The sequence below is a fragment of the Corvus hawaiiensis genome, chromosome 21 (genome assembly GCF_020740725.1).
Source record: "Corvus hawaiiensis isolate bCorHaw1 chromosome 21, bCorHaw1.pri.cur, whole genome shotgun sequence".
Taxonomy (NCBI): domain Eukaryota; kingdom Metazoa; phylum Chordata; class Aves; order Passeriformes; family Corvidae; genus Corvus; species Corvus hawaiiensis.
The window spans coordinates 4092916-4113647 of record NC_063233.1 but is presented as its reverse complement, the minus strand read 5'-3'; the positions used below and the strand labels follow the sequence as shown (position 1 = coordinate 4113647).

Here is a 20732-nt window from a genome sequence, read left to right as displayed (position 1 = left end):
CAGATGGATGCTTCTCTATCCAAGACCTGAGCTGCAGGCAGGCATGGGAGGGATAACAGGAGAATTTCAGTGCTCCTTCCAGGGCAATTCTCTCCACACCCTCCAGCTTACAAGAATTAATACAAACCCAACACATCCTAGCAGGAATAAAGAAAAACAAACAAACCCCACATTCTCTTTCCCAAAAATGCATTCCATACAAAGACCTGTGGAATTTTCCCATAGTCCTGAATTTCTGCTTGCTGGGTCCTGAATTTCTGGCTGCAGCACTAAACTTTCTTCATGTGTGTTATTTTATGCCATGTGTGTTATTTTATGACAATTCCTACTGGAATCGTTGACATGGATTTACAGAAATGTCAAATGACACGATTTTATTTTTTAATTTCAGAATGCTCCAAACAGTTTTGCAAGGAATTAGAATAAAACCTACAAACCCATGAGTAAACCTGCAGTAGGATTCTGCCAGAGTTGACATCCCTGTCAGATGAACAGGGGATCAGGGCAGAGGCTGAAAGGCCTGGGAATGGCACAGAACGATGGACATCCTGTGCTGTTGAGCTTCCAGCAGATCCTGGGAGATTCCCCAGTTCCAGGGGCCAGATTGCTTCCATTCTTCATAGGGGAAGGAGAAACACTGCAGCCTATGGGGAAATTCAAAAGCAATTGTGATGGGAACCCAGCAGCATCTCCTGGGTCTGAGCACTTCCCACAGGCCTTCTGTGAATCCCGATGGTCAAAATCCTCCACTGTGGTCACTGCTTTGGAACAACACTGAAGCAATCACACGAGAGGAAAAAAAAAATCGAGATGCAGTGACAATTAATTAATAGTTTATCTAATTACATGCCAGGTTTGGGGTGTTTTGAGGGATGCTGGGGACACTTGACACCTCTCTCCCTTCAGCTAGGAGTGACTGCAACACATCAGCAACTCCCTTCAGACTGTTTGTACACCCATGTACACATATACATCACTGAATAATATAGATGCTTACATATTTTCTGTGCCTCCCTCTAAAGCTTGATGGTGAGAAATAAAACATAAACAAGTCAGACAGCAAGCTCTGCTCTCCTCTTGATTAGCAAACATACCTATCACTTCAACACAATGGGGGAACAGAGCTGCTTGGCTGCTCGGTGGCATTACAAAGTACATCAGCTGCCCTTGAACAGGAACAGTCACACTTAAAACAGCTGCATTAAAACTGTAAAACATCTTCCACAGACCAGAGGGAAGGAAAAAAAAAAAGAGAGAAAAAAAAATCAGTATTATTCTTATTTTGTAGTACAGACAGAGTAGGTAATGAAGAACTCTGCAGTACAGGATTCCTTTTCACTCATGTGGAACTGTCTCTGGAATGGAAGGCACATTAATAACCTGTAATTGGAGGGGGACACAGCCTATGAGGAACTAGCCAGAGGTCTCCTGGCCTCAAGCACACGACCCAATGGGCATATAGCAAAGTAAAATATAGAGCTTTCCTGATGAGACAGTCAATCTACATGTTTTAAGGAGATTATGAAGCACAAGACCTTTGAATAATCAATTCCTTTTCAACATAAGATTGTGTGAGTTTCCGACTCTGAAAGTTGGGGGAATGAGACTCGAGAGAGATTTTACTTTATCATTAGAGAAGTCCAAAAGTAGGTTTTTTGTAAAAATTACAATGTGCTGCTACAAAGAGATATCCAGGCTAGGTAAGGTGGGAGCATGTCTCTATTAGGGTGAGAAATCAAGGCACAGGAGTAAAATTCACCCCTCAGAAGTAAAGCTGCAGAGCCACTGAGCTGCAGTGATTCCTGAGAGCATCATAGAACAGCTGTGGGTCAGGATCACAGTGAACCCCAGGCATGGAATAGCAGCAGAAGGAGGCCACAACCAGCTCCAGACAGAAATGTAATTTGTTCATGCCTAACACCACACTCCATGTCTCCTTTATCTCCAAGCCTGTCTTCACCACGTTAACGATCAAGACCACACCCCTGAATTGGCAGCTGTGGATCTAAGAAGTGATCTAATCAGTTCAGGGGTTTGATCAGGCAGGGGACAAGGAACTGAGGCTTAAAGTGCTGCAGTTCGTGCTGGAACTGCTGCGTGGACACCCAGAGATTTTTCATCTCCAGGGCTGTAAATCAGCACCTTCCAGCAGAACATTTAAAAAATAAATTTACTTCTCAGAGCTTCAAAGGTTTTCACAGGTATCAGGTACTTCTCATGAGCAGTACATCCTCATGAAGCCCACAGGAGTGTGGCCTATTAGCTCTTCCCCAATCCATGGATCTGCAGGACTAATAGAAACCGGGATCAGGCAATCAGTTACAAAATCAGGCAATCAGTTACAAAATCATACCATCTGCTCCAGACAGAAGTAACAGAACATTAAAGGCACAGTCTGAGAGGGGAAAACACCACTTGAGAGATTACAGGGCACTATTCTCCAATAACTTCAATGCTGTCAGTGTTCCAAGCTATACAATTATCATATTTAAATTGATACCTCATCTGTATATTTCTCTTTAAAACAGATGTTTGAAAGGTATCGGCTCACTTCTCCAAACCTATAAAACCTCGATTCTAAGTACAGCATAAGTGCATTTACAGATATAAATTCTGTCAGCTTTGTTCTCGAAAAGGTCCTTTTGACAATACTGTCCATCTATCCTTTATCCTGCTTATAGAGATTTTTTTTAGCAAGGTCTGAAGACTTTCACAGCTAATTCAGACGCCTGAGGCTTGATCCCAGCAGTTGACAGTTAACATCTTGTCCTGAGTATAAGCCACTGCCAAAGGCTACTTTCCTGAATTGTCCAGGAAATCCCAGATTTAGCAAAGCATGAGACATCCTTATTTTATTGCTCTAGAAACTCTGGGTGATTCACAATGAGTAACTGGCTTTTTCTATTCTGTTTTCTTGCCCACATTAAGGTCCTCAGAGATTGTATCGATTGAGATTGTGTAAATTGGTTTTTAATGTGTTTGAGAACGATTTAGCAGTGATTTACCATCGCGTGGGCTGATCGATAATTTAGGCTAATTCTCCGAGCCGCCGGTGGGTGAGGATGGGCAGGTCTGCGTGCAGCCGGTTCGGGTACCGTAAATAAACACTCGGCCGAGTGCTCTGCAGCGGCACCGGGAGGAAAACACCGACTTTTGCCTCGTTGGAGCCAGGAGAAGGGGATCGGCTCCTCTGGGGATTTTCCGAGGGGCTCTGGCCCCGCACACCAGGGGAGGAAGTCCCGGGAGGCTCCGACCCCACGCACCCGGAGCGTCCTGGGGAGTCCCGGGGGGCTCCGGCCCTGCGCACCCGGCGGGGTCCCGGAGTTATCCCGGGGGTGTCCAGCCCCGGTCAGCCGGGGGGGTTCCGGGTGGTCTCCGTCCCCGCAGTCCCGGAGGGTCCCGGGGGTCTCCGGCCCAGCGCACCTCGGGGGTCTCAGAGAGTGCCGGGGGTCTCCAGCCCCGCGCACCAGGAGGGTCCCGGGGTTGTCCCGGAGGGTCCGGGAGGGCGCCAGCCCCGCGCACCCGAGGGGTGCAGGAGTGGCCAGGGGTTATCAGGGGTCTCAGCCCCGCGCTCCCGCAGGATCCCGAGGGGTTATCCCGGGGTTATCCCGGGGGTCTCAGCGCCGCGCTCCCGCAGGATCCCGAGGGGTTATCCCGGGGGTCTCAGCCCCGCGGTCCCGCAGGATCCCGAAGGGTGCCGGGGTTATCCCGGGGGTCTCCAGCGCCGCGGTCCCGCAGGATCCCGAGGGGTTATCCCGGGGTTATCCCGGGGGTCTCAGCCCCGCGGTCCCGCAGGATCCCGAGGGGTTATCCCGGGGTTATCCCGGGGGTCTCAGCCCCGCGGTCCCGCAGGATCCCGAGGGGTTATCCCGAGGGGTTATCCCGAGGGGTTATCCCGGGGTTATCCCGGGAGTCTCAGCCCCGCGGTCCCGCAGGATCCCGAGGGGTTATCCCGGGGTTATCCCGGGGTTATCCCGGGGGTCTCAGCCCCGCGGTCCCGCAGGATCCCGAGGGGTTATCCCGGGGTTATCCCGGGGTTATCCCGGGGGTCTCAGCCCCGCGGTCCCGCAGGATCCCGAGGGGTTATCCCGAGGGGTTATCCCGGGGGTCTCAGCCCCGCGGTCCCGCAGGATCCCGAGGGGTTATCCCGGGGGTCTCAGCCCCGCGGTCCCGCAGGATCCCGAGGGGTTATCCCGAGGGGTTATCCCGAGGGGTTATCCCGAGGGGTTATCCCGGGGTTATCCCGGGGGTCTCAGCCCCGCGGTCCCGCAGGATCCCGAGGGGTTATCCCGAGGGGTTATCCCGAGGGGTTATCCCGGGGTTATCCCGGGGGTCTCAGCCCCGCGGTCCCGCAGGATCCCGAGGGGTTATCCCGAGGGGTTATCCCGAGGGGTTATCCCGGGGTTATCCCGGGGGTCTCAGCCCCGCGCGGCCCGGCCGCCGTTGGTTGTTCTCTGTCGCCACCCCGCGGCCACGCTGCGCAGCGCAGCCGGTCCCCGCCCCGCGGGCAGCAGCGGCCGCGGCGCCGCCGCCGAAATGTCGGGAATTCGGGGAAAACGCGCCCGTTCCGGGGGCTCTGAGACCTCCCGAAGCCCCGACAGCGCCGGGCTGGCACGGAAACACTGAGAGCGTGCCCGGTTTTGTCGGGTTTGAAGAATGGACGTAGAGGCAGCGCAGCAAACAGCGGCACCGCCGCGCGTTTGCGAACACGGCGCGGGCGGTGATCCATCAAAGGCACCATTCCTGTCCCCACTCGCTCGTTTTACACACACACACACACTGAGAAGGGCTTCTATAAGAATCGGAGTAATTATTTTAATACAGAAAAAGAAATAATTAAAGTATTATTAAATATTATTAAAAAAATTTTAATAAGATATTTAATTTCCACCTTTAAATATTTTTGCTTTTTAGAATATATTAGAAGCAGTCTTTTCTTGTTTTTATTTCTTTTTGTAGTTTTTGGTCATTTCAAATAGGAGTTGACTGTATTAAAGTGGAAATGGTACTATTTCTAAAGCAGGTACGATGGCAAATTATTGATCATATAATCATCATAAATCATACAACACAGGATGAATTGAGACCTTCAGAAATGCCTGTTAAAGGAGAGCAAATGCTTCCTCACAGGTATCAAGCCAGAGATTCAGGAATCTACATCTGATCACATTTAGTGACGAGATAAGGTTCCAGCCCCTTACACTACTTTACCTGTTAGCAGCAATGGAAATTCAGTCCAAACTGAGGATCCAGCATGCAAACAAAAAGCTTTTTTCCCCCCTAAGAATGGCCTCTGTGCTGTTTTCCATGGATTTGCCTAATGGCCCCGGCTCCCACGGAGTCCCGGGATGATGCAGTGGGCTGACTCCAGGGTCAGGATCCACACACCTGGGTTCCCATTCACGCTCCCTGATGGCAGCAGGGCTCCAGCTAAACGAGGTTTTCTGCCTCAGTTTACCTGTGTGGGAGACAAAAGCTGCTCTGAACTGTCTCACAGGGATGTGTCTACCCTGAAAGTTTCTAAAACCAGTAACAAAATATGTATTCGTACTTCTTTTTACTCCTTTGGCTTCCATGGAGGGACTACAGTTAAACATGAGACAGCAGCTGCAGTTTGAGCCCATTGGACTCATCATCTCCATTATCAGCCACATTCCCTATTTCCTCCTTATTTCTAAAAGTTCAGCTCTACTGAAAACCAGAACAGAATTTGGCCTACAAACCCTTTTTGATAGTGATAATATTAAAAAAAAAAAAAAAATTGGTCTGATAAACATGGTGAAAAATGTCTTGGCTTTTTACACCAAATACTGCTTCCCCATGGGATGAGAAGGGAGGATGCTCAGCCAAACCCAGATTTTTATGTTAAACTCCAAAAAGGGGGATGCTGACAACATGCAATGTGCTTTTCCTTCTGGTCTTTGTATAAAAACTCCTATGGTATCTCCATCCCAAACTCAAAACCCCACTGAATTCAAGTCAGCAGCTCTTTGCTGAGGAGACAGTGCCATAAGGAAAGGAACCCCCACTTTCCCAAATTTTTAAGAATGACTGTCAGCAATGAAGATCAATATAAACATAAAAGATTAATACTTCACATTTATATTGTACTCTGCTGTTTAAAAGCCCCTGACAACCACGAGGCCCCAGATGGCCAAGGGCCACACCTTCACTCAAATCCATGAGGGTTTGTGGCACTAATATTGGAACATTGATCCTCCAGCAACGGCAGGAATGGTGAATATCTCTCCAAAACAAGTTTATATAGGCAGAACCATATCCATTAGCTGACTGATTATCACAATTGCTCCAGAAAACAACTGCACTCCTCTCTTAAATCAAATCATGTTTATTTTGCCTGGTCTGGCTTCCAGGGTTGGCTTTTTTAGGGTGGATTTTTTGGTTGCTTTGTTTTTACTCCTAAGTGGGGTGGCCTTTAAAAATGTTTTTGTTGACCAAGGCTCACTTCAGCTCTGACTATCTGTCAGACAGATACACCAACCTGGATTGTGGAATAAAGAAAAATACATTCTAGATTTTCAAATAAAGGAAAAGGGAATTCTAATTTATCACCTTGCAGCGATTCAACACATGGAAAACTAAAACTCAGGGAAGAAAATCACAACCTACTGCCAATATGTCAGCATTTAAAACTTTCTATTCTACAACCTTGCATCTTGTATAGAAATATGGCCACCTAAAATAGAAAATAAAAAAATTTAATTTTATTATGTTCTCTTGACCACCAATTTTCTCCTAGTAGGAAAAAGGACTGCTACCTATTTTCCATAAAAAAACCTTTGTAGCAGTCCCAGAGGAAAAGTCAAAAGTTTGACTTGAAAAACGGAGCTACTTCAAAAGCATTGTCAAACAGAGGTGAAGGTTTCTTAAAAATGCATAAATTAAAGTGTGGTGTATTCATAAATATCTCCATAACTTTACACAGTATATTTGTGAGAGAGGTGCACATTTAGGGGAGGTATAGAATTGCTGTAAAACTAACTGAAATAAAGTAGAAAATCGATTTGTTTATTAGCTCCTGTTTGGGCTCTCTGTGTGTGTGCGTGTGTGTGTGTGCATGTGTGTGAAAAATGAAAGAAAAATGGAGAGTTTTTTTCAATAATAAAAAGGGAGTTGCACTGCAGGGCCCCTAAAGCTTGTGAAAAATTAAACTCGACGGATTCAAACTGTCCTATTTCCACTTCAAAAGAGAAGAGGCACTGAGCTCTTCCTAACTTATCTTCAAACGCCCAGCACCCTAGAAAGTTTCTTTAAAAAAAATAAAGTCTCTAGTTCCCCCAAGCACTGTACCCGTTACTGTAGCTGCTGTCTCTCCCTCTTCTAATTATACCCATGTGAGTCTATTAATCAACTTGTAAATTATTTAGAGAGCCATGCGCTGTCTTCAGCCAATACAAACACACTGCATGCAAAGACTTGCTGAAAACCAATGGAGCTCCCAAAGGGTCTCTGCAATGTTCAGACAGCTTGCAGCTCGCCAGTACAGCACTCTTAAAAACAAGAAATAACACCAAGCTTACCCCCTCAGATATCAAGATTTACTCAGCCTTTCAACTCTGAAACTCTGCGTGAGTTTTTAACAAAGAGGAAGCTGCTCCATTGTCAAATCTGTGTTTCACGCTCAGTGATGAGAATATTAATTTGATGTCGAAAAAAACCCACAAACAAACAACCCACCCCAAACCAAGCAAAGTGTTTTCAGTGAGGCTGTGATCACAATCACCAGGGGACCCCAACTTTCAGAGGCTACACCAAAAAGCACCCCTTTAAAACCATGGCAATTTAAAATAAGGGGAAAAGGAAGCTGTATTTGTACAAGTAATAGTTTTCATTAGAAAACAGGAGAAATTAGGGAATTCCAGATTTTACCCCCTACGTGCAGACTGCCATTGGGGACAGCTTCAGATATTACTACTTTAAAAAAATAGAAAAAGGAAGGGGAAAAAAACAACACAGATTGTGTGTGTTCAACTCTAACAGGCTGCAAACAGTGCAATGTTACCTGTGTTCCACGAGTCACTTCTCTTACCACCTGAATCTTCATTTTGGTGGGAAAAAAACCAATTACCCAAACTAATAGCAGTTCTCCCAGCTGAAAAGCAGAATCTTACTGGTTTGGCAGTGGTTTTTTTCTTTGTGCTGCTTTCCTGTCATCTCACTTTTCTTGGCTCTATTTATTACAGCCTCACAAACAGATATATTGATTAGCAGTGATCACTCCATGATATTTCATCACAAAAACTGGACAGAATGACATGCAAATTTCAACTGACTGATGACCCTCCCTATCTTTGTGATGCCCCCAAAATGCTCCTGCTTGTCTTTTCATTAATAAAATGCAAACAACTCAAGGGGAAAACAGCAGGGACATTTAGGTGGGGAAATCAAAAATGTTTTCTGCAATTTTTTGTTCTCCCAGGATATCAAATTCTGACAGACATCTTTAAGACGGTGAACAAAGATCCTGCAGATGGAATTTTAAGTTACTGTGTGTCCATGTTTTCAGTGAGACAGGTCCAGCAGGCAGTCCAGCCCTCCTCAGAACTGGAGCAACCTGGGGACAGGAATTCTGCTTAAAGGTCTCCTTCAGGCCTTTCTACACAGGCATGATCTGTCCAGGGGAGGGCCAAGTCTATGGAACTGCCTCCTCAGAACATTTCAGAAGGAATCAAACCAAATAAACTGATTTATGGGACTTGTCTTGCTGCCAGTGGGAGGGCTCTGGCCACTGCCCTCACCTCTTACTCCATTTCTTCCCAGGCTGCCCAAATGGTGTGGGCTGAATTTAGCATTATTGGCCAAGAGTTAATCTAACTGGAGTTAGTGACCACAAGAGTGGTCTCAGACTCCAATGTTGGTAATTTTCTGCCCAGAGTACAGTTAATAACAACTACCCAGTGTTCAGTGAAACCACAACATCCTAAAGGAACAGTCTCTGCATTTCAGACTGCTTGTCCAAAGCAACTCTGTGTTTATGACAGGCAGAAAGCTGTCAGGTTGCTGAACTAATCACCAAAAATGCATTTTTCAATATCTAGTGTGCACCTACTGTAGACTAGAACGTCCTGGGAATTAAAAAATTAATGGGCTCAAAAATATCTGCTGCCTTCATTAAGCAAAATAAATCACCATTTACAAAATGGAGGGTTTTGACAAAAAGGAAATACCAGGAAATACAGAAAATGGGAATACTGGGTTGCCTTTTGGGGTGAATAAAAGAGTTGTCTGGGCTGTTCTGAAATACATGATGTGTACATGAAGCAGCAGTACAGGAAAGACAGCACAAAGAATGTTCATGAATCCTAAAGCCATGAAGAGATCCGGGTTAGCCAAGCAGAACTGGAGCAGAACAGACAGTGGGCAGCCTCAGTAACTCAATAATGAGCCAGCTTTGAACAGGCTGGGGTTTGAGCCTTGTTACAGCACCACAACACGCCCTGTTGGCACATCTTATATGACTAATTGTATGCAATCAGTGGTGTCCACAAGAAGGGAAACACACTGAGATCAGTCCCCTGGGGGAGCATTTTAAGAATATATGAGGCATGCCCTCAAGATTTTATGGCACCAGTTTCGTTTTGACAAGTAATGATTTGAGAACAACATTTTCCAGGGTCTGCCTTTGGTTCCACTGTCCTGTGCCAATGTCACTTGCATGATTCCTCACCCACAGGAGCAGCTAAGCCTCCTTGCAACCAGAAATGTAGTGAAAAGGTTGAAGTTCTAATTGCTTTTCCACTTACGGCACTGTCTGATATTGACTACACTGAGTCTTTTCAAGTGAGATTTTCTGGAAACTGACTGCAGTCAATAATAGCAGGAGAATCTTTTCCCTGTTTTAACCTGGTCTGCAGCAAGAGAGCAAAGATGCAAAGATTCTTTGCCCACCTTTCCTCTTCAGTACCCTGTGTTATTCCATTTTCTCCAAGCCTCTTGTGAGGGCAATAATGAATTCTTGTTAGTGTTTACTAATGTAAATTCATTCTTTGTTATCCCTGGGAGAGGAGGATTAGCAAAATGACAGAACTTATTATTTCTGGTTTTGCTAGATGATATTTATCTTTATTCAGCCCTTAATTCTGTGCTGTGTCCCACCAAATAAAAAAAAAAATATATATGCATACCAGCAAATCTAAGGGAGAATTTTTAGCATAATGCCCAGAAATATGGTTATGATCCCTATTAACATTCAGAAGTGTTGTACATCTTTATCTGCGCATGCTGTATTTAAAAAACTAATCTAAATCTGAAATAATTTCTAATTTGGAGGAAGAAAGGAATTACAACTTCAATTTCATTTTCCTGAAATGAAAGCAGCTCCCTTGGACTAAGGATGTGCATATTTTTAGGACTGGCTAAAAATTATGATCTCTGCAATTATTTTACTCTACTGGGAATACATCTCCTTTAAGGAACTTTAATGGTTAAGATGAAGTTTATAAAACATACAAAGAACATTTTAGTGAAGGAAGCTCTTAAAGGACCTATCTTGGAATAAACAGATTATCCCAACTCCCATCTCAGCCATAACTGAAATTTAGGGAGTGAGGTATTTACAATCCTCCTCTTCACAGAGATGAGCAGACAGTGAAATTAGAGAATGCACGCAAGATTCTGAAATTAGTGGATACCATGAAAGACAGGCTCAGAGCTTAAAAGTATCTCCATGTGTGAGTTAAACTGCACCCAAAACCAGCCACATTCAGGTCAACCAGATTGCACAGGAAGGAATTATTCCCACACCTGGAGACCTCAGGTCCACTGCGTGATGTGCTCTGAGATCTCTCACCTTTGAGTTAAACAGCCATTCTGGGTATCTCTAACTCAGAAAATCCCCTCCTAGATCTCTGTGCCTGTTCCAGAGGACCCAACTTCTCTCTTCCAGCCTGCAGAGATTCCTGCTTCCCATTCCCATGGTTCCCACATCAGCTCCTACTCCCAGCAGTGTGGTGGCTGCCACAGGAAATGAATGCATTGAGCTGGGTGACTGCATTAGGAATAAATACAATCCATTCACTGGAGATGAAGTTCAGAGTTAAAATGCATTATCCTGTGGTTTGATAAAGTGCCCAACAGAGGGATGGCACCCTCAAAGCTGCAGGCTGCCAAAGATCTTTTGGAAATGCCTGGAAAAAGTCCTGCATCTCTTGGTCTGGTATCAAGAGAACCTCAGTTAGTTTCATAGGCTCATGTTTCAGAACTGTCTAATTCAGCCTCAGAATTAAGCTATTGTGCAAAAAACAAAGGAGATTTTCAAGCTTTCCACCTTACCAAATAAATTTCTTTGCTAAAAATAAAGGACAGTGAAGATTTCTCTTTGCTCAGGGGGGCTTTGCTCAAAATTCCATTAATACTGTAGCTTAACTGAGATTTCCCCATCTTCAGCACGATTGCCTCCTTGTGTTTGTACCACTGGAAACCACTGGGGCTATTGCCAGAAATAGCACTGAAAGTTTGTCTTCCAGGCCATTGCAATTTGGCAAAATAAACATTGTTCCACCCTCCTGCAATACAACTTCTCTTCTTTAACTACAGATATTCTCTGATTTCCAACACCCACCACACACAGACAGCAGGACACCTGTAACAGGCAGACAGGTTTGAGCTGCTGCCCTGAGGAGCTTACAGTATTTATGATTTATCTGAAATCCCTGCAGAGCCTTCCAAAAGCAAAATATGCTCAACATTCGTTGTGGCAGTCCCCTCCCACAACCAAAAATGCTGATAGAAATGAAGTACAAAGAAACATTATGTTTGAATTTAAAACATTTACATGAAAGTAGAGGCAACCATGGTAGGATTCTAAAAGTCAACATCCAAATGTAAAATGAAATGCAATATTGTGCTTTGAAACCAGTTTAACACAATAGAGTGCTTTAAAAACAGTTTAAGCTGATATCAGAATTCTTACTTTGATTTAGAGATTAAAAACATGGAATTCAGATTTGGAATGTGCAGGAGAAATCTGAATTTTACTGGAACAGTGAATATTTCCTTTGAAGATCTAAAAATCTTAGAAATCTAACTTCTGTTATGCAGTGCTACAAATCCCATGGAATGAGCAGAATTAATTGACTTTCAGGTTACTCTGATTAGAATCTGACCAACAAAAATTCAGGCACAATTTGGTTTTTGCTACAGATTTGTAACTACAGTGTAATGAGACAACAACGTGCCCTACCTGGGCATCCATCGTCAATGTAAGGCTTAACGAGTTCTCCAAGTTTTGTGTTGTCTGCAACAGCTTCCTTTAGCAGTTGCCCACAGCAAACTAACAGGAAGGAAGAACAAAAAAGATACAAGGTTAAATTTTAAAAAGGAGGCAACAAAGAAAAGAAAAAAAAAACCAACCCAGAAGCTGCATACTGGAATAAGGTCACTGAATAAAATAAAAGTTGTGTGTTTTTTGAGTTTGTTGTTAGGATTTTCGGGTTTTTTTGGCCAAGCAGAGTGAAAAGCAAGGAGACTGAGGATATGGAATAATAATAATAAAAAAGAATACATTTGGAAAAGAACATATTAAAAATGGAGAGAATGATATTAATCAAATGTATTTCTGAAATAACAACTCAAGGGATTGCTAGTGGCTTCCACTTTTGATAAACCTGTAATTACTGAATAAAGTTCCAGCTCCTGAACAGCATCTGAACCACACTGCTGGAGGTGCAGCATAATGCTCAGCTCAGGGAAAGGCCTCCCTGGATCATTTAATGATTGTGTAAGAATTACATTTTAAAAACTGTGCTAATGCAATATTATCATTGATTTCAAACACACAGAACTCCAGGAGATGCAGATTTCAAGTTTGAGCCAGGACAGCTGTACATGAAATATTGCTGCCTTGGGCTTGGAGAGCACTGGCTGCCCCAGGTGATGGAGTTTACAGAGAGGGAACCAAGACAAGGAGAGGTCACACAACAGCACAAATCCTGGTTACAACTCCAATTTGGTAAATATTAGGTAAAGGTCCCCCTGTATATTATTGAATTAATAATCTACATGGATTCCTTTCTTCCTGGAACCAATGGTACCAACAGGCACCGACTTGAATGGAAGAAGATGGAGCCCTTTCACCTGTTTATTGCTGTTAATCCCACTGCCAGGCCACCAGGAGTGAGAACCACCCCCCAGCAGCGTTTCTGGGACACAGCTGATAGAAGTTCAATGTTTAAGTGACAATCTGAACAGTCACCAGTTGTCCTGGAGAAGCAAATTAATATTCACAATAAACAGTGTAAAAACATAACAGAAACTCAGTGCACAGACCCCAGTTTAAGACACCTGAAATTTACGCACCTAAATTCAATCCAATTCATGAGATTATTTAAACATAGATTTAAATTTTTAAAGCCCAATGGCCTAATAGAAACGAAGTGTATGCTGAGTACTATTCTGAAAAATCATGGTTTTCCAACTCTGTATTAAACACTTAATTCTTCTAACATTTGGGTTAAAGAATAATTAAAATAAAAGTCAACATATGGGTAAAGCATGGTAATGATTTTTAATAAAAAGAGCTGCAACTCTCTCATAAAGTAGTTACTTTAAAAAAAAAAAAAAATGCAAATTTTGACCTAGATGGAACACTACGAAACTTGCAGTTTTAGAAAGTCAAAAAAAATTTCAAAAGGACAAGAACAAAATCATTTTTAATACATTCAATCATGTTTTGTTTTCTTTAAGCCAATTACACAACCATTAAAAATACAGCTTTGAATACATCTACCAGTATTTCTTTTTTCACATGATATTTTAAAATACAGCAAAGGCACAATAACTGACAGCAGAAATATTCTATCCAACCTGCCTTTTGCTTAACTAAGAGAATGTGACTAATCTGCAAATTTTACACCAACCAGACATTTTTTTAAAATAATTTATGGCTACTCCACTGTTAGAAGCCATTGCAGAGCATGGCAAATATTGCACTGATCCCATCACCAATCTGCACTTTCAAATCACAGAACTTTTTAACATTTAAATGCTAACCATGAACAAGTGTCATGCAGAATTTTTTGGACCTCCTTTACAAAAGAAAGATGATGCACTTTTAACTAATTCCTTCATTTTCTCACACATTACTCCAGATGTGCAGAACCTGAGTCTTCACTAAAGTTCAGAGTGGATTTTTATTTCAGAAGTGCCCCAATTTTGGTCAGACAGCTGAAACTGCAGACATTACTCATGATCCACTGATCCACAGAAGAATTCAGAGCACTACAGGAGTCTAACAATAGAAAAATACAGATGTGAAGGGTATAAAAAATGATGAAATGACGACTAAAAAAACGTTAGAGCTGGTTTGTCACAGCATATATACTTGGTTTACACTTCTTCATTCAAATACTTTTCACTTCCCTCAAAAATTTGACATCCACAGCGATGGACAAAGAGAGACATTTTATAAGCAAGTAAGAAAGACAGGCAGCAAAAGATAAATGATCAAAAAGAGAGAAAGGGGGAATTGAGCAAAGTGCATATTTACTGAGAACTTACTGTTGACAACATCATATTTCTGAGCTATTAGTGCTGCCTGCAGGCTCTTCCCACTGCCTGGGGGGCCACAAAAGAGGATCCGTGGTGTAAAGGGGGCGGCAGATCGGTGCCGGCTTTGGACAAAGGCAAGAACTAGAACAGGAGAGAAAGGCAAAAAATACAGGTTTTAACCTATTTCTTTTAAAAAATTAAATACAAACATTGATTAACTACTCTCTTTAAAAAAAAAAAAAATATTGTCATGTTAATCATGGTTTATTTTATCAGTGAAACATCCAGACTCTGCACCCAAGATCAGGACCCTGATAAAACTGTCCTGTCAGCAATTTACTCTGAGAGGCATTTTAGAAGTCTCACTATCATTACACTCCTCTTTCTTTCATCAGTGCCTGTCAAACCATTTTAAAGAGCAGATTCAATTAATAATTGCTCTCTTACCATGTTGTTTTTAGCAGAAGTAATTTTTGCTTGATAGCTACAATTTTACCATGCAAATTATAGAGGGCTGTAATTACATTTAATACTTTCTGCAGTTTCTGAACAAACATTTAAGTGTAAAAACTCGGGATGTTAAATTAATGACATTTATCCAGCTGCGTGTGATTAAGACTCCTAATTACAATATTACAGACTTGTAGCATAGTGTGCCATGACACTGCTCAGCATTGACAACACAGAAGTGTGTGGATGTTTTATTCTTTTACCCATCATTTTTGTGTAACTTGTAAAGAGTATTTGAGCTTCTCTGCCTGATTCCACTCATTTGCTGGACATCAGCCTCCTAAATTTTGCATCAAGCAGGAAATAGCACCTTCAGGTCAACCTGCAGGTTATGAAGCTTTGGAAAGACCACAGGACATGTGAAACATCATCAGCGTTGCCACATTTTAAAGATCTGGACTTTGTTACAATCTCAAAAGAGAACCTGAGAGATCACCAAGAAGCCAAAAGATGTCACAGCTTTGGCAGTGAGGACAAATTGGGATCATATTTGGACGTAGCTGTGCCCCTTTGATGGCTGACAATACCAGAGAAGGGAGCAGCTCAAACCATGCAAGTTTTCCAGGGATCAGAGAGTCAAATTCCAAGACTAAACTTTATGGCACTGATCCCACCTGCCGTGGTTGGCCAGGATTAAAGCAGCAAGGACACATCTGCACAGGTTTTGATTCCTCTGTGACTGCAGTAGATACAACTGAAGGTGAGCCCAGACAAGCTGCAGCCTCTCTCTGTTTTTCTGAGATTTTCAATTCCAATAAAAGACTCTTTAGAGAGTCCTTGTAATAAAGAAAAGTATTTTAGTCTAAGGAATAGGACAAGCTTAAACATGAGTGTTTGTGTGAGTCATAAACTATATTAAAAAAGCACAAAAGGATTGGTGGAGAACATCCTGAGGATCAGGATTTTAAGTGCCATTGTCAACACATTGCTCTGTACCAACAATTTTTCAGAGAACCTTCCCTTAGACACTTTTGTATGATTATAAAATCTTTTCTAATAAAGAAGCATCTCCAGCAAACTCCAATTTCTACACAGCAGACCTAAAGTATTGAGAAACTAAAACTGCAACCACAGGGGATTGTATCCATCTCTTTATGCTGTGCTGGAATCCTGCTGACCAACTGAACTGGGTGTCACATCCCACAGTAGGACAGCAGCAACTGCATTCAAGTTCACAAAATTTTATAATTGTGTGAAACAATCCACAATACTGCTCATATTTATGACAGATCTCCTCTTTCTTTTTTAACTCTAGCTGGGGCAATAAAAATACGTAACCAAAAACCTGGAAAATCCTACCAGAAAATAGTGTGTTTGCTGCATGACTTCCTAAACCCTGAGTATCAGCTACCCAAGCAGTGCTCCAGTTATTCTGAATATTTTCCATAACCCAGTGTATTGAAAAGCACAAACATTACAGGCAGAGCACCCTGCTTACAAATGATGCTTAATTTGCAGTAAATAACCAAGTTAATTAGGAGTAATGATCCCCTAGACAGTCTCCACATCTAATTATTCTTTAAAAAAAATCTGGCTGCTTGATGCACTGCAGAAAAAAGATCTAGAGAGGATTTTTTCATTCCAGTTTTCAATTTATCTCACTACATTATTAATTAATAATAATTAATATTCAGGCACTCACATTTTTATTTACAATTCAAGGCATGAATTCTTTATGAATGATGATATGAACTTTTAAATTTAATTAAGTAATTTAGAGGTAATTAATGTGTAAATTCAGCATATAAACTTCCTACTTGTTTATCTTAAAAGTGCAGCACTTGTTATTAAAAAAAAAAAGACCTTTTTGAGATGCAAAATTACTGGGATATAACAGATCATCTGCAGACTGACAGCTACAAAGTACATCATCAATTGGTCTTTCTGGCAGTTTCCTTATTCTCTTCTAGAAGGATCAACATTAAAAGTCAGACTGCATTACAGTCAAGCAAAGGGAAGCAAGAATTGTTGAACAGGAAAGCTCCCAGCACAAGCAGCTTTTAAACAATGAAATGTTTAAAATGCTCAGCTTTGAACTACCCCTCCTTGTTGTTCTCAGACTCTGGAAGGTACTGGCCCTTTGGGAGATGAACAATGGAGCCACAGGGCTCCCTTTTAGAAGGGAGACTCACAGGAATGACGGTGACATTTGCTCTACTGAGTCAGCTGTTCCTTGGCAGGACTGTGAACTAAGAATTTCCAGTTATCTGCTCTTACTCCAGTAAAATAATTACCAGGAACAGCCCAAATGCTGTTCTAGAGAGAGCACAACTCAGCTGGGAGCCATCTGTGTTGCCTAATCCTACAAACTGACTCTAACAGCCAGGAACTACCCCTCAAACAGGACTTTCTCAGCTGTCAGGCTTGCCACAAAGCACGTATTTACCCTGTGAGAGAACATCCACAGAGGGCTGGTCTGCATTGATCGATTTCAGAACTTTCTGGTAGATGTGGAAAATCTCTGGGAACTTTCTGTGATATTCCAGCAGCTCCTTGGACACCTCCTGCTCAGAGAGATCTTCGGGTTTCACCAACCTCTGCTGCACCAGGGGGTCACTTGGCCAGTTGAAGGTTGTGTGGAAAACCTCTACAGAGAACACATGGTTAGGAACTAAGAGCATGATTTAACAGGTCTCTAGTTAAGAATGCCCCTCCTAATTTCACCCTCAAAACATCCAACCTGATTTTTTTATTGAGCAACGTCAGGATTTTATCTCGTGATGGATGATTGATATAAAACTCAACAGACATTACAGAGCTGAGTCTATTTGACAGCTTATTTTATTTAATGGAAATGCTTTTATTTAATCTAAAAGCTGCCCTGCACCTCAGAAACAAAGTAGAACCTAGCAGAGATGCACAGCAAAATTGTAAACTCATATGGACAGATCTAACCTTCAAATATTCTGTACTGACACAGTCCACTGTTTGCAGGCTCAATACTGAGCTTTACATTTCCCTGTATTCTATTGGCACTGCAAATAATGCAACGCCAACAAATACCATTTCCAAACAAATTTATAATTACAAATTCCTACTGATCCTTAAAGGGATCCCATTGAAATTTTAGCCTCATCAGTACTACAGTGTTTCTGAGACCAAGCAACACTCAGGTTTGTAGTGGAAGTCAGGAACAAACATACTGCACCTTGTGTGAGGGGATCAAGCCTTTTCCCACCACTCCTCTCAATCAGCACAGTGTCTGGGGCATAAAGCATAACTAGGCAACAAAAAGGAAAAAAGAAGAAGAAAGAAAAAAATGTAGCTCTTGTTAATCACTTGCTTTATTCCCTGTAACTGTTCAGATGTATCCCAAGATTAAAGGTGGCTGAATTTATCTCAAGCACATTTGTCTCATTCTCATTTCCCAGCATTCTCCCTGCAAATATTTTACTTCACTTTTAATCAGAATTTTGCTGCACCTCCTGTACAATACAGTGGGATAAAATATCCATGAATCCAGTACCCATGGGCACTAACTGTCCCCATTATCCAAAAAACACCACCAGCAGCAATAGAAAATTGTCTCTGGAGCCTCAGACAGAAGTTTCCACTGAGTACTCAAGACTGATTCTCTTCTACACCACAAACCATTACTTTTCACCCAGGTACTTCAGTGGTGAGACCAGTGAAACTAATTTTTTTTATAATCTCACAGAAAAGTCTTCAAACTTGGTTAGAAAGCATCAAAAGAGGAAGAATCTGTCAGATCCCAGGGTTGCTTCTGGCTAATCATGCTCACAGTTAAACACCGTAATTTAATTACTATTTTCACTGCATTTGATTACAAATTTCAAGGTTTCAAACCTTTCTTTTTATGATTTTCTTCTCTGTATCAAATGGCTTTTTCAGGCACTTTTCTCCCTGTTAAGGTACTCACACACTGTAAATCTCATCCCCTCTCAATCTTCTTTTTGGTTAACTAGACAGACTGAGCTTTAAGATTCTCATTCAGGTCTTGGTGGCACAGATATAATTGTGAGCAAAACTCAACTTCAGATGTTATTAGGTATATTAAAAATACATGCAAGTACTAGACATTAAACATTTTTGCCTAACTCTACTGCAGTGATTCTGAATTCTTCATTAACAGTTGAATATCATCCAAATCAAATCCAAAGTGACAATTCATCAAGTTGGATAACACTCCGTTCACTGTGCACTGGCAAGCTCTGCACTTACCATTTCACACTGCATTCCACACAATTGCAGTAATTTCTTACATTCTAAGTAGGTCTTTTAATGATAATTTGGGACAACTGGCTTCTCCTGTATGGTAAGGGCAGCTGTCAAGGTCTTGTCTATCAGCCCTTTGCCAGTAAAACATTCCACCCAAAGCCAGCCAGAATCCACCCACACTCTGAAAGGTCAAGCTTGAAGTCGTGTTTCCACTTGGTGAAGTTTACATTCCCTAATTCAACAGAAGCATAAATTTGTATTTAATACATGAGGAACTGATTTAGTCTGAGGATAAAAGCTGATTTTTAGAGAGGGAAGTCAGGAGCAAAGCTACTTGGAGCTGCTCAGAGACACTTGGTGCAGAGTCTGGAATTTACAGAGCTCTGATGTGGAAGGAGAAAAGGGTGTGAAAGACAGGGCTTAAGGTCTCCCAGGCTACCTCAGGCTTTCAAGTGACTCTGAACCCTACTGAAACATTCTGCTGTCTGGTGACTCTGTCTCCAGCATTGGTATTGAATTTATGGAGGATTTTTTGGACAAACCCTTCTAGTCTTTCCTCTTGGATGCAATCACACATAAACCTTGTACTGCTTACCAACATGCCTAGGAAAAATGCCAGATGACTGCAGCATCCATGCCTGCTCCTGATTTTCAGGGAAGCCTTCCAAAATCCATCCCTATTGAACAAAAACATGAAACAGTTATTGATCCTGGAAGAGAAAAAACCCCAAAATTAATACTAAATATCAGTGCTATTTGCACAAACATTACCTCATTCTTATCCATCCACAGCACAGTATTTCTCATGGATGCTTGTGAGAGAAGAAAGCAAACATGGAGCACTGATAGTTTTGTGAAATGCATGCACTGATTCCACTGCCACACAGCAATGGGAACTTATGGGTTGTAGCAATGATTTTTTTTTCATGTTTCAATCTTAAAAAAAAAAAAACCAAACCAAAACCAAACCAACTTCTATCTTGAATAAAAATAACCCAAAACAATTTCTACAGTTTTGAAATATTCAAAAGGATACCAGCTCACACTGTGTATATAAAAAAAAAAAGGAGCTAAACAAACCTAAAGACAGATTTAATGCCAAGAATACTAAGGAAAATATGCACGCTTTCATTATTTTCTTAAATTATACAGGAAAACTCACAGTAATGGAACCAGCGTTCCCAGGGCTAATGAAGCAACAGAGCAAAAGAAAGAAAAAAGAAAAAAGAGCCTTTTGCTCCCTTAAGTCCTTGTTATAGCCAGCTAAGTGTTGGATTGAGCATCTTTAAAAAAACATTTACAGATCTGTGAAATACCGTAGGAGAGATGCAGCCTCACTCAGTTTTTGTCTGATGCAGTATTCAAAGTCTAATCCACTTCCCAGTCTCAAGCCGGAAACTTCTGAACTTCCCCTAATTTATCTGTTAGTTGCCTAAGCACACATGTCCTTGCTGTTAAATCCCATCCCTCAAAATAACTTTGTGATACCACAGTAAATCTGGGAGCCAGCTTTGTACAGAAATAAAGGAGATATT

General features: G+C 42.0%; 1 protein-coding gene across 5 annotated transcripts in view; it reads right to left on the bottom strand.

The window, feature by feature from the left end:
* AK8 (adenylate kinase 8) overlaps positions 1 to 20732 on the bottom strand; it is a 76038-nt gene that overhangs the window by 28371 nt on the left and 26935 nt on the right. For 3 of the 5 annotated variants that reach the window (XM_048325297.1, XM_048325302.1, XM_048325300.1), the window contains 5 exons: positions 19793 to 19874; positions 18167 to 18238; positions 17405 to 17605; positions 14518 to 14649; positions 12203 to 12292 (listed from right to left, as the gene is read on the bottom strand). In XM_048325297.1, the coding sequence (XP_048181254.1) occupies positions 12203 to 12292; positions 14518 to 14649; positions 17405 to 17605; positions 18167 to 18238; positions 19793 to 19874 (577 nt within the window). Of the gene's footprint in view, positions 1 to 12202; positions 12293 to 14517; positions 14650 to 17404; positions 17606 to 18166; positions 18239 to 19792; positions 19875 to 19968; positions 20010 to 20732 lie in introns of all 5 variants that reach the window. The other 2 variants (XM_048325298.1, XM_048325299.1) reach the window with 1 other exon arrangement.